The sequence below is a fragment of the Octodon degus genome, unplaced genomic scaffold (assembly GCF_000260255.1).
Source record: "Octodon degus isolate 3935 unplaced genomic scaffold, OctDeg1.0 scaffold00012, whole genome shotgun sequence".
Classification (NCBI taxonomy): domain Eukaryota; kingdom Metazoa; phylum Chordata; class Mammalia; order Rodentia; family Octodontidae; genus Octodon; species Octodon degus.
In genome coordinates, this window is record NW_004524588.1 from 9,067,073 (window position 1) to 9,081,795 (window position 14,723).

At 34.9% G+C, this 14,723-nt stretch overlaps 1 protein-coding gene across 1 annotated transcript; it reads right to left on the minus strand.

Moving 5' to 3' along the window:
• Positions 1-979: 979 nt before the first annotated feature.
• Positions 980-12,336, minus strand: Rergl (RERG like). The gene is made up of 5 exons (XM_004626104.2): positions 12,254-12,336; positions 11,059-11,115; positions 7,024-7,097; positions 4,195-4,343; positions 980-1,617 (listed from the first exon to the last, which is right to left on the minus strand). The coding sequence occupies exons 1-5, from the start codon at positions 12,303-12,305 to the stop codon at positions 1,335-1,337; spliced, it is 615 nt and encodes a 204-aa protein (XP_004626161.1). The 5' UTR covers positions 12,306-12,336; the 3' UTR covers positions 980-1,334.
• Between the last annotated feature and the right edge of the window lie 2,387 nt (positions 12,337-14,723).

The following is a 14,723-nucleotide window of genomic DNA, read 5'->3' on the forward strand; positions in this document are numbered from 1 at the left end:
ATACTGTTTCTTTTTTTTTCTTTCTTTCTTTGTATTTAGTGCAGGGTCTACCAGGTCTCACTACACAGATCAGACTCACAGTGATTCTCCTGTGTTCAACCTCCCAAGTGCTAATTATTAACCTACAATATATGCAGTTCAGTTTACCCTATCTGTCTTTCTTTTTAGTTCTTACACTAGTGAGACAACACAATATTTATGCATGTGGGTCTGGTTTATGAATATAGCTTTAAGTTGCAACCACTTACCTACAAAGGCTTCAAGTTTCTTTTTCTTTATAGCTGAGTGATACTCCATTGTATAAAACACCACATCTTTTTTATCCCCAGGTTTATCACCATACACTAAACTAAAGTCAAAATGGATTAAAGATCTAAACATTAAAACTGAAACACTGTATCTCCTGGAAGAGAAAGTAGGTGGAAGATATAGAGGTAGGCAAACATTTCATGAACAAGAATCAAACGACATGGGAAATATTTGAAAGAATCAGCAATTAAGACCTCCTTCCATTGAGAAGTTTCTGCATGGCAAAAGAGATTACCAACAGAGTGAAAAGACAACCCACAGATTCGAAAAAAATCTTAACTAATAATCTATCAGACAAAGGTGCTATATCTAGAATTTATAAAGAACTAAAAAAACATTAGGACCTGAAAATTTAAAGACCCAAATCCAAAAATGGGCATTTGAAATGAATATACACTTCTCAGAGGAAGAAATATAAGAGACAAATAAATACATGAAAAAAATGATAATTTTCTGTGAAGATTACTCTTGTAGAGATAGCATAAAAGAAAAGACAGACCTTTTCATTATCAGACCAACTACAAAATATTTATTCATGGGCATAGAATATCACCTCTTGAGCCTTAATTTATGTGTAAAATATGGAAAGTACCATGTAACTCATAAAATTATTGAAAAGACATTTTAAAAATGAATCTACATGTTTCTATGAAATTAAAAAGTTCACAAATCATTCATTTCATGCAAAATAAAATATACGATAGAAAACAAAGGCAAATAAACCTTGGGGCAGTAGCTGTATAAACTTACATAAGCAGGATGTCCATGGCAAACTAGACAACAATACACCAAGAGCCAGCGAGTGCTATTTATTACAAGAAGTGAGAGGTTGTACATGCAGCAGAGTGGACCAGATCCAGTCAACAGAAACACAGACACTATATTTGAAATTACAGCTGTAGTTCACGTTCTATCATTTCATACATCTGAAAGTATTTTTTAAATTGCTTATGGAGTCTAAATTCAATTACCACATGGTCTAACACACTTTGATACAATAAATCCCCTAGGATTCAATGTCTTTACTAAACAGATTTCCTCCTCTTTCCAAATACATTATTGATCAGTTTGGCAACTGATTTAGAACCACTGGGTCTTCTCTTTTCTTTGAGTTTGAAGTTGGTCAGAATGTCCTTGACAATTCTGGTAAACATCACTTCTACCTCCAGAGACTGCTCTGCAGCTGACAGCTCACAGAACTGGCATCGGTTATCCAAAGCCAGCTTCTGTCCTTCTTCACAGCCAACCTCACGCACATGACAGAGGTCTTGCTTGTTGCCAACCAAAAGCACGGCAGGCTCGACAGCTCTGAAATACAGAGACACAAGTTTTGCCAAGATCCTTTCAATGACTATGTTTTTAGAAAAAAAAAAAAAAAAGCAGGAAGACTTGTATCCCAAGGACTATACATCAAAGAAGAAAAGTCCTTGAGTGTGTATGTGTATTTATGGCCATGTGTACAGGTACTGACACATCCTCATTTACTGACAAAAACGATTTTAAGGAGAATGTGGCAAACAGCACAGAAGAGACAAGGATTTAAAGCTTAGGATTGGAAATGACATACACACATTCTTGGGTTCTGACTTTGTTTGCTAGCCAGGGGTGATTCTTACATTTCAAATCTTCAATTAATTTAAAAAAACACTAAATAAGTCCTCATCACAGACAATTCCCAGATATTAACTAAAATCATATGTATAAAACTGTCTAGTACAATGATAGGCAGTGAAACATATTTAAGTAAAAGATATTTACTATTACTTTTTATGTTCCTTATCCCTTGTGAAAGGAGGATTAACAAATGTCTCTTACAAGTTAATTGTAACAGAACAGTTAATTTAGACGGACTTTTCCAAAGCAAAAATATTCAGTACTCATTGCTGAATTTTTACTTGCTAATATAAATCATAACATTCTGCAGAGAAAATTTTTCATCTCCTGACCTTGTACAACTATTCTGTTTAAGAAAAATTTTTCTCTGTCAAGACAATTATTGAGCCAGTGAGATACTCAGTAGACTAAGCACCTGTTTAGGCAATCCCAGGGACCAGGGTTCGATTCATGGCAGGACATGCTGTGCTGGCCCCACCCCCAAGCACACTGAGCCGGCCACCAAGTCCAGGCATGGTGACACATACCTGTAATTACAGTGCGGGGGAGGCTTAAAACAGGAGGATCACTATAAGTCCAAGCTATGTAGAGAGACCCTATACCAAATACATTAAATTTTAAAAAAATAATAATAATTGTGTTCTGCCTATCCTAATGTGTTTTCCTTGCTTCTAATGAAACAATTAAACAATAGAATTTAATTTGAAGACTATCATAAACCTATACTTGCCTTGAAATATTACAGAACTACCATAATATTTACTATAGGGAAGAAATAAGTAATCACAGGATCTTTAATTCTTACCGACACCAGAGTCCATTAAAGGTTATTTTCATTTACATGACAGTTTGATCAGAGTCAATATCATTTTCAATCAAGTTTGTGGAATTTTGTAAAGGATAAAGGAGATAGAAGAGGTGAAAATGTCTTAAAGAATGAGCCACAAATATCATAAAATTTTGTAAGAATATCACAGTGTACCTTCATAACCTTTCTACAAATTGAAAACTGAAAATTTTCTAGAACTTATTTAGTTAGTAAATTAAGGAGATTGCTTTTTAAAATGTCAAATGTAAGTGACATATTTTCAGAGTATGTTTAAGTGTTCTTCAGTGGCTACCTTTATTTGAAAGAGTACCAAAGAATTTTGTTTCCATACCCAATATTTGTCATAGTGTTACATGGATGAGATTTGAAGCTTGCAAAAATATAATTCTAAAAAATGAACAGCATTACAGGATGTGCAAGCTATGAAACAAATGTCAGTAAATGTACAGAAGTCTTTTTCTACCATGCTGTCATCAAGTATATAATCAGAAAGCAGAACTCTGAAGACCATAGCATTTTACCTGTGATACACATACATGAGAATGTATTTCAAGTAACTCCAGGGAAATACCTTTTGTCAATTATTAATCCATGTTTTCCTGATAGTGAGCACATAAGACAGATATAAATATGCATGTGTTAATTTGTAGTAATAATACTGTGCTTTTTTGTTTTAGAACATTATTAGAGTATTTTTTTGGACTGAAAGAGGAAACTGATTAAGACTACAAAGAATTCCTTAAGGGAGGTTTGAATAAACATACTTGAAATCTGGAAAACTAAATTTTACAAAAATAAAAAAAAAACAGGAAAATCTAAACAATGAGAATCTCTGGTGATTAAATTTTTATCTACCAATACATTGTTTAAGGCACAGTGATAATGTATCTTGCTTCATACTCTGTATCGCAAGACAATTAATGAAGAATTGTTGACCATCTCTTTATTTTAGGGGGCGAAATGCAGGAAGATGTATGTCTGTAGTTAGAATTTGCAAATGGTTTGATTATTCAGTCTACCTTGTGATATACTGAACAACCCAGTGACTAAGAAATGAACTCACAGGGTGCCAACTGTAATAAATCTGGATTCATTTATTATCCTTAACATTTTTGTGAGAATGAAAAGGAAAGGTTGGAAAGCAACCTATATCTTGTACACAGAGGATCATTATTTTGCAAGTGAGTGTCGTGTTAACAATAGAAGCTGTCTTATAAAATGGCCATTTACTCAGGGCGAGTAACTGTTTATGTCAGCCAGGATATAAAGCATTCACATCTTATTCCTTTTACTACATGTGTAACTCCTGCGGATTGGGAAGGTGAATTGTTCAGGGCTGTTAAATTTTGTAATTGGAAGGCTGTATTAAATTCTTCCTAATGATGCTTATAGCTACATGATGATTTACAAAAGGCAAAGGGACAAGGAATGAAATATTTTACCTTTTGCAATGACTAGTCTGTGGCTCCCGAATTCTGTATATCAGGGCTTTTGCAAAAGCAAACGAAGATCTGTCACTGATGTCATACACGACAACAAACCCATCTGCCCAGTGAAGCTCAGTTGTAAGGGAAACTTTTGCCTTCTGTGACTGAAAATAAACAAAGTGCACGTAAAGTGCTGGAATCAGGCACCAGTACTTTACAATTTCATTAGTTCATTAATGGAGACATGTCTACCTAGAAGAAATTTAATAAGGCCAAAGAGTGATTTTTAAATTAAAAATAAATAAAAACAATGATATAGAATTTCAAAACAAGATAATAAGAAGTTAACAATGTAGTAGATTGCATAGTGTTATCTTTGAGGTTGGTGGGTTTTATCCACTTTAATAAAAAATTCAGCTAAGTCATCATATTGGTGAGCCAATATGGCACCTGCCACTGGAGGCTGTGTGCTATGTTCCACCTTGCTCCTCCTTGATGAAATTAAAACTTCCTACTTCCTTTTCACAATCTCCTATTTCCTTGTTCCTATCTCCTGCCCAATCACCATCTGCCACGTCATGCAGACTGCCCCAAAAACCCCACCTCCATCCTGGCCCTATGTAGCCTTTGTTCTCCTGGTCAGGTCCTCAGAAGCTCCACTGTCTCCTTTTCTGCGGTCTTCCTGGTGCCCACAATAAAGGCCTCTTTCATATTTCCTGTCTCTTTACTGTGCCAAAAGTGATTTCTCAGATTTCAAGATAGAGGAATGTAAAATTGATCAAACATAAGTATAGACTGTTCATTTCAATGAACTAATAGAAATTAATAGTATAAATACCCTGGCTATCTTGTATATATATTTTTTCCTGTTCCATCTTTTCTCTTTTCCTCAATCCCAATTGTTCTTTCCATTTGAGCAGTTTCTTTCTCTTTTGTAATACCTATTGTACATTTGGGTTTTATTTACTTTTTTAGTTTCATACGCTAGGGAGTCACCAGAGGGTTTACACATGTGATCCTGATTTATTTCACTTATAAGTATAGTTTCTAGTTACATCTATTTACCTATAAAACCTCAAGTTTATCCCCCACACACCCCTTTTTTATGTATTTAGGACAGTGTATACAGAATGTACAGGGTCTCACTGCATAGATTGCACTCCTAGTGATTCCCCTGTTTTTAGTCTTCCAAGTGCTGAGATTACAGGCACGTGCCACCACTCCCATTCTCCATTGCTGTCTCAGCACCCTGCAGGGCAGAGCCAGCATGGCAGGCTCCAGGATGGAATGCTTATCCCTTTTTATAGCTGAGTAGTACTCCATTGTGTACAAATACCAAATCCTTCTTATCCATCCCTCAGCTGATGAGCATCTGACTTGTTTCCACTATTTAGCCATGACAGATTGCGCCACTATAAACAAGGGTATGCATATATTGCTGTTCTACAATGTTTAGAATTTTACTGGGAAAATACACAGAAGTGAAATTGTTGAGTCAAATGAAATCTCTAATCCTGCTTTTTTTGAGGAATCTCCACACTGATTTTCTCAGTGGTTGCATGAGTCTACACTCCCACCAACAGTGGAGAAGGGTTCCCTTTTTTTCTCCACAGCACTGCCAACACATGTATTGGTTGATCTCTTGATTGTAGCCATTGTTCTGCACTAAGAGAATCTCAGTGTTGCTTTAATTTGAATTTTTATAATGACCAATGATGTTGAACATTTCTTCATCTATTTAATTGCTTTTGTATGAATTCATCTGAGAAGCATGTATTTATCCCAGATGTCCATTTTTGGATTGGATCTTTGAATTTGAAGGGCCTGAGCTTTTTCAATTATTTATATAATCTAGATAGAAGTTCTTTGGCTGTGGGACAGTTGGCTGAAATTTTTTGCCTCTGCATGGTTTTATTTTCACAAACAGTGTAGTTTTTTTATTATTTACTTATTTCTTTACTGTCTTTTAGGGAAGGGTCCACAGGATGTTCAGGGTCTCACTACTAGATTGACTCGTAGTGATCCTCCTTTTTATAGCCTCACAAGAGCTGGGATTACAGGCGTGCACCACTGTGTCCAGTCTCAATTGCCATCTCAGAGTGCCCCGACAGCAGGACTGACACAGCAGGCCCATGGATTGAACCCCTGGCCCCTGCACCTTTTAAATCCATGAAAGTAGAAATATTTATCTGGGTTAGCCAAAATTTTTTTTAAAAACAACTGTCTTAGAAAATTGTGTGATCGATGATTGGTTGAATGATTGAGACTGGTTCTTTCTATGTAGTGCAGGTTTGCTTTGAATTCACTATGAATCTCTACATTGGAATTTAATTTGCCAGCCTCATGCCTCAACCTCTTCAGTGTAGCAACTACAAGAATGACCTGGACAATCTGCTTTCTTCTGAAATCTTAGACAATTGACAATTTCTTCTCTACCATATATAATCTTACTTTACTATAATATTTTGAATGAACACAGAAGTTTGTACTCAAAATTTATCTTAATCTCTTTTGACAACTTACAAGCTATTGAACATACAACTTGAATTGGCAAGCCTTTAAACTACGATTTTTTGACAACTACATTATAACCTAATAAAAATCCAACTTAATATTACTATTTTAAAGGTAGATATGATAGAATAATTTTGACATAAATTTACAGAAAAGTCAAATAACACCATTTATACCACAAAAAGTAATCTCTGAACATTTTAACAATCACAATTCAAAAAACTTCAGTTTTAACACTGGCAATGTTTTCCTTACCCTTTTCTAGTCTTCTTCAAGTCATAGTCAAGGAAATCAAATATAATAGAAGTGTTTGTTTTTTTCTTAACTTACTTGAGAACATGGATCATAGATTTCCAAGTTCAGTTGCTTCCCTTCCAAACACAAGTACTTATTATAGATAGACTCTGCAAAATATAAAAACATCTATTCACCATTGACATGGAAAAATGCCATGATAAAAAATGTACTCCTGTCCTACAAAATTCAACTGGCCATATTTTAGTGTAATAGTAACTTTTCCTCATTGTCAATGACCAAAACCATATCCATGTTGCTCTTTCCTCAGATAATTTTCTCACCAATGAATTTTGCTACAGTTTTTTCTCTTACTTCCGTCCTTTGCCATGGATGAAGTATCTGTGTTGTTATTTATGGACAATTTATTTACTCCCAAATGGTAATGACATTCTCTAACCTATTTGAAAACATTACTTCAATAGTTTTGCCTGTCCTTTGCTTTCACAATATTTCATTACCAACATCTTACAAATATGTCACTTTTTTTCCTAACATCTATAATTGCATGCAGTATTCAGTTTTCTGTCTCATTCTTATTTGCCTTATTGGTGACATTAACACAGTTGATCATTCCTGCTTCCTTGAATATGTGGATTCCAGTGTTATAGTCTCCTGTTTATTTCTATTTTATCCCTCATTACTTCAACCTGTTAATTCACGTCACATACCTTCCCACCCCTCAGACATAGACCCAGTTCATAGATCTCTTCTCTATCTATATTCACTCCCTGACTTCACCAACTCCATGCCTTTATAGACCAATCATTTCTGATTCATCCAACTCACCTATAACCAAGACCACCTCCCCAGACTCCAGATGGACACCTTCTTGTCATTGGAAATATCCATTTCCATTTAGATATGTGATGGGCATCTCTGTCTTACCACAGTTAAAACCACCCTACTGCCTGCAAAGGCTGCATCTTCCATAGATTCCCACTTCTTTAAATGTCATATCCATAAATCCAACATTTTAGTTCAAAAGCTTCAAAACCTTCTATAATTCTCTCATTCTCTTGTACCCACATTTATTCTATTAAAATTCCATTTTTATCCTCCCTTCAAGGTATATGTTTAACGTTTCCACATCTCCCTACTTCCACTGGTAATAGTTTAGTCCAAGTTACCAGTATTTCTTGCCTAATAAACCTCCTATTTTCCTGCCCCTACTCTATTCTCAAGGCAAAGCTAAAAGTACACTTGTAAACAGATCAGAGAAATGTCTAATCAAATTGTTTTATTCACTCTTCATCTTTCTGGGATTAAACCAAAACTTTTTAAATATCTGAAAGGGTCGCTCATAAACACCAGCCTGTCTCTATTACTCCAATCCACTCTACAGATCTCACTAGCTTATATTTCACACTCTCTGTATCCCATCTACATTCCTGTTTGAATCAGTCTTTAATTTTTTCAGAAACTTGTTGCCTCAAAACTTTGGCAGCTATACAGGAGACTGCTTTGGGTTACAATCCCTAGATACTTCTGTAACTGTCTTTACCAGGTCTCTGAATGCCATTTTTGAAAGATCTTCCCAACTCTCCTATTCTAAGTCACACATATCATTTCACCACACTTCCTATCTCTTGTTTTCTTGCTCTTCATAGCATTTGTCATCATGTTACATAAGCGTTTCTAATTGTTTTGAGGTGAGTCTGGAGTGACAGACCCATCCCTCCAAACTGAAAACTGCATGAAGATTTGGGTATTTCACCTTTTGGCTCACTGCTATAACATCTATACCAAAAAGGAATATATTAAATAACATTGTTCCTCACTGTATAGTAATTGAATGAATGAACAAATTAATTCATTTCTATAACCAGTGTTTTGATGAAAAAAATCCCACTTCTCCACAAAATAGCAATTTTACTATAAAATCAAGACTCATGCTAATAAGTACTCTGTAAGAGCAGGAATTTAGAACAGGTATCTAGGGAGTAAATGTCTTCCAAGAGGATTAAGCTTGACTTTTTAAATATTTTAGATTACATGTAATGTGATTTCATATAGTCTTTTATTTTATTATTATTAGTTTTTAATATTTTAGCATTTGGTACAAGGTCTCACTACGCAGCTCAGACTCATAGTGATCCTCCTGTTTTCAGCCTCCCCAGTGCTGGGATTCCAAGCATGCACCACCACACCCTGTCTCAGTGGCTGGCCCACGGAGCCTGAAGTGGAGGAGCAGGGATGTGTGGCATGTAGTGCCAGGGATCAAACCCCAGTCCCTGCTCTTGCCTAAGCAGGTGCTTAGTCTGCTGAGCTTTCTTGCTGGTCCTTGTGGTAGTTTGATAAAATCGTAAATTACATTTCCGAAGTTTCTCCTAAACTTTCTGTTTGCTCTTGACTCTGCACCATAAAATCTTCTAGGCGTTGGAAAGTATACCTCCTCAGCTCTCAGAAAACTGCTGGCAAGGGTAATCAACTCTCAAATTATCAAAGAATGATGTTATTTCCCCTTCTAGCCTTACAAAATGGAGTTGATTTTGTTTTCATAGAGTCAATGACCTTTGCATCATTGTATTATCTTTTCAAAATATCTCTAGGTCTCAAATGTCTTTCTTTTTTTCCACTGAGATGTAACAGCTAGAAGTGTATAAACATTTCATTTGTTTGTATAACTAGATTGTATAAAAGATTAAGGTGAAGGTTGTTATTGCTGTTATTGTTGGGATATTACATTTTTTATTTATGTTTTGTTTCATTTGTAGTTAGAAATATGTTCTAATGCCTCAGTCCTAACTCATGTATTATTCTGACCCTGTCACTGAGGTTTTTGCTCCCAGAAATGAAACACTAGGTAGTTCTCTTTTCATATATTTCTCCTTTCCATAATCAGTTTTCAAGTACTTGCCCTAAAGTGTTCAAAAATGTCATATGAACTGAAATTCTATGTCAATTACATGCAGGAAACAATGCAACAGAATGCTTTAAAGTTATTTTCTGAAATTCTCTTATAGTATTACTCTATGGGTAAGTGTTAAAGATTTATTTCTCCTTTCCCTTTCATAGAAAAACACACCTGCAAACATTAATTTCTTACTTGAAATAGGTAATATTAAATGCAAAGTGATTTTTTTCTCTGAGATTTCATATTTTCTATGTCATTCTCATTTTTAAAAGTAGTGAAAAGGATCGTGTATCACCAACCCAACAATCACATCAAGTAATAATACTATAATAGTGATTAATAACTGAGCAAAAGAAATACCCAAAATTGTGACAAAATTTTGCACTTGTGCTGTAATTATCTCTCATGTAGAAAACTAATATTTATCAAAATAATAATAAAAGTACAATAAAGAGGGCCAGCCAAATAGCTCAGCAGATTAAAGTGCCTGAAAGCAGGTGCAGGGGCCAGGGTTTGATCCCCTGCCCTGCCGTGCAGGCCCTGCCTCTAGGGCTTGAGATTGCAACTGAGCCTGGGCGTGGTGGCCTGCACTTGTAATCCCAGCTCTTGGGAGGCTGTAAACAGGCGGACCACTATAAGTCTCATCTAGTAGTGAGACACTGAACACCCTGTAGACCCTTCCCTAAAATACAAAAATGAATAAATAAATAAAGTATAAAATTAGTGAAATTATTCAAAGACTATTAGAATTTCTCTCAAGTTTATAAATCAAGTTAAATTATTATCATTAACCAAGGCACAATTTTTCTTTAATCTTAGTTTTATAATAAAGTTTTATTTGGAAGTTATTTGTGCCTTTAGAATTAATTTTTCCTCATGGTTCAACAGATATTAATCTTATTATTAAAAATTTTCCATAACTTATAAAAGTAGTCACACATGCATGTTTTGCAATATTTTAGGACAGATATCCAAACTTTAATATTTCCTACATTTGACTTTGAAACTACTTCACTTCAGTCTCTGAATTTTATCTAGAAGAACATTCAACTCAAGTACCAGTTTGACATTTCACACCAGGATCTATGCATTAATAAGTTGCTTGTTAAGTACAAAAAATTGAAGATTTTACTAAAATTCTTCTTTGAACTTCATCGGGATTTGATAAAAATGTTGAAATTTTAAGACAAAAAAAGAGTAGAGAAATTACTTACCAAAATTGGAAGCATATTCTCCAATAAATCTCTTGGTGAGAAACCTTACAGTCAGGGCTAAAAACAAGTAAAATTTAAGGTTTATTTTATTTTAGAATACAGATACTTTAGTTACATACATAAGACTTTCTCTTTCTTTTCAAGAATCACCAAACATTCATCAAGACCTTAACATTTCACTAAACCTTGGTCTAAATGACAGTAAACACTGTTTCTACGGGGACTGCAACCATATGATTACAGAGATGAAAATATATGATCCTGGAAGTCTACACATTTACCTCCTGGATTTAACTCAGCAGTGTAAGCACATAAAGCACCTTATGTGTCTCAATACTGATATTTTCCTTTACATTTTAAAGGCAAGACTATTATATCCTTTGTTTCCTCTGTCCAATTAAACCTGGCTCCAAGGTACTGAATGTGAGAGTGATAAGGACCTCAAGGCTCTGGCTTGTTACCAGGATCTCTCTCATTCATGAGGCTAACATGCTCTGTTGGTCATATGCTCATCATCAATAAGGCCTAAACAAAAGGAAAGTAAACCAAATCTAAAGCACACTAAACCATGGCTTCCGTAATTAGAGCACATAGAGTTCATGGTCAAGATATCCAGAAGATTATGTCTCTGCAGGGTTCTTTAACCTCAGCAGTGTTGCACTTCAAACACTGTACAAGATCTCCACACCTGTTTTCTTCCTTATTCTAAAGAAGAGAATAATCCTCTCAAAGCAATTGCTGGGCCCCTGGTGGCTCTCAGGGTACAGTATGGAAATGAGGAGTACCTGAGAATGGCGATGAAGATAATTACTCTTAATTCTTCTGACTTTAACTATTACCAAGGAGAGGTGAGGAAAGAGGAAAAAAATCATGGAAACGCATTATGTACATGTACAACCCCACCCCACTATTATGGTTGTAGTTACTGCAAACATGTACTATGTAAAAAATGAAAATTAAAACAATCAGTGGAATAAGATGCAAGTTAATATTTTAGTCATCTTGCTATCTGTACATTCATGAGTAAATTGAAGATTTCTATGAAATTGAAATTTCTGCTGAAAAATAATGTGCATATCATCCCACAGAATGAATTATTGAACATATGTAGTTACATATGGTTATTATTTAATATATCAATAACTTTCTTACTCATTTTACACTATTAAATCCCAAAAAATACATCACCACTCACCAGATTTTCCTGTGCCTTCCCCGCCCATGATAGCAAGCTTTACTTCATTCATTTTGCTTTTCTGCTTCTTCAAATCAGTCCAGTTTTCTGGAACTGTGCAGAGTTAAATAAATATATGCTTTTATGACTTCCTTTTTTATTCCTGATCTCATTTTTCTAAGAACAACTCCACCCCATATTCCTTCCGTCTAATAATAACTTCAAAATGCTTTCCTACTGAAGTTTTCAGCATGTTCCATTTTTAAAAATGGGAGTTACTATTTAGAAACTAAGTTTTCTTAAACCAATAAATACACATTTTTAAAAGAAGCTTTGCTCCCAGCTCTCTTTTGTGTACCTTAAGTACATCTTGTCCCAAGACCTCAAAATTTAGACCATCCCACAAGAAAATACCTCTGTAAATTTAAAGGGATTGGATCGGTATTAATACCTGAGTCTACATCTAGCATTTCTTCTGTGAAACTGAAGGAGAATTGTGGCAATTCAGTCACAGAAACAGGAGAGCAGAGAAAATATGAACTCTAGCTTTCTGAGTTAAGATTTGACAGCAATGTAGATGAATAACCAGATAGTGTTTTTGAATCACAGGCTTTCAGAAAGAAAATGGAAGTTACAGTTTGCACTAGCTTCTTCAATAACTCATTTCTCATTTTAAAACATGGTGTACCAGTAAATAACCACAAAATTTCTGACATAAAGTAAAGAAATCAATGCAACATTGTTTGAAAATGTCGTATTTCCTTCTGTATTGCTTTGAAATTAAGGGGGAAACGGGATAAATTAGGAGGAAGTATTCTGGCATAATTTCTGTTATGCAGTGATAGATAAATTAATTATGATAAATGATAAATCTTCCATGCTTCTTTCCATCAATTTCCAATACTCCTCAAAGAGCGGCATCACTTCCTATCATTTTTCCCTTTTAGACACTTAGAGGAGCACTAGCAGACAAAATTCAGTATGCCTAAATACTGAGTCCCAACGGAACCACTTTTTTTAAACACACATTTATTTGTCACTATATTTGAATTTAGGTTATTTCCTCCATTACAAATATTTTAAAAATAAAAATAATCTCTTTAATTTATACAACAACATTAAAAATAAAATGATTCTTTTAGCATCATTTGTACTTGACTTAATACACATGGAATTGAATATATTTATTTGGAGAACTATTACTGTCTTTCTAAGAACTTCTGCTTGATGTTTTTAGGAAATTGAGTGCATCTGTTATGAGATGGCCTGCTTCTGAAAGTGACTCCCCAATTAAATGCTATTGGGTTCCCAATTGGTTGTTTTCCTTCTGGAGTTAGATTCAAGGTTCTTTTCCTCTCAAACAAAGAATTGAATGAAATGAGCAAAAAGCAGCTGCAAAGTTTATACAAGAAAGTAAACGTGAAGAGTGGAGGAGAAACAGGCTTTGTGGAGCAAGCTTAGGCCGTGTAAAGGAAGAAAACACAATGAAAGTTCACCGTGAAAAAGCAGGGCAGGATACCTTGGAGAAATACAGGATAACAAGATCTTCAGGGTTACGTCTCTTTCTATACTGTCCTAATCTCGAGGAAAACTGTGAGATCTTCTTCACACAGGTCCTAAGAGGCGGTACTGCCATCCCACTTCTCTGCCTTATGGCAGATGGAGGCCATTGTGTTGAGAACATGATGGAGTTCTAGTAAGAGGTGAACATGTAAGACTTTGGGAATGATTCTGCGCGTGCGTATGCACATGGGATCTTGTAATTAACAGGTCAGTACTGCATCCCCAGCCAGTTTTGCCATGCCCTGCTCTCCTGTCTCATATCTACTAATAGGAAGGAAAGATTTAACTTCATTACTTATAAGATACTGAAAAAAAAAAAGAAAAGAAATTGCTGTTACCTAGAGACCATATTTTTTTCTTCATATCTTCTTCCTCTCTAATTCCATTTCGATTTAAAAAGTGGCTATAATAAGATAGCAAGGTAGTACTGGAATAGAGTGAATTTATAAACGTGAATAGAGAAGATAAAATCATGTGCACAGATTTTTAAGAATTAAAAATGTCAGTTTTTAGAGGGAAAATGTACTTGGAAAAGAATGTTTAAAGAATCAAAATTCTGAGAGCCACAGCATTACGTTATGTAATATTTTCTAACAGCATCTCAAAGAAGCATCTATTCACCATAAAAACAAAATGATTATTCCTTTTATATTTATTGAATCACCCAAATTCATCTAGTTTTCTACTACGGTGTTCATGGTCTTAGAGATACAGAAAACACACCAGTTAATAGACAGGAGAAACATTCACGAAGCTTGTATTTTAGTCATTTGCAAATGGACATTAAATAGTAAAAAGTATACAGCTACATGTCAAGAGTTCATAATGCTGCATATTTATCTCTTTGCTCCTTCTGAGATTGGTTTAATCAGTTCTTTTCAGCTAAGATCATTTCCTTGCATTTTTCACTGCAAGCAGCAGCACAGGA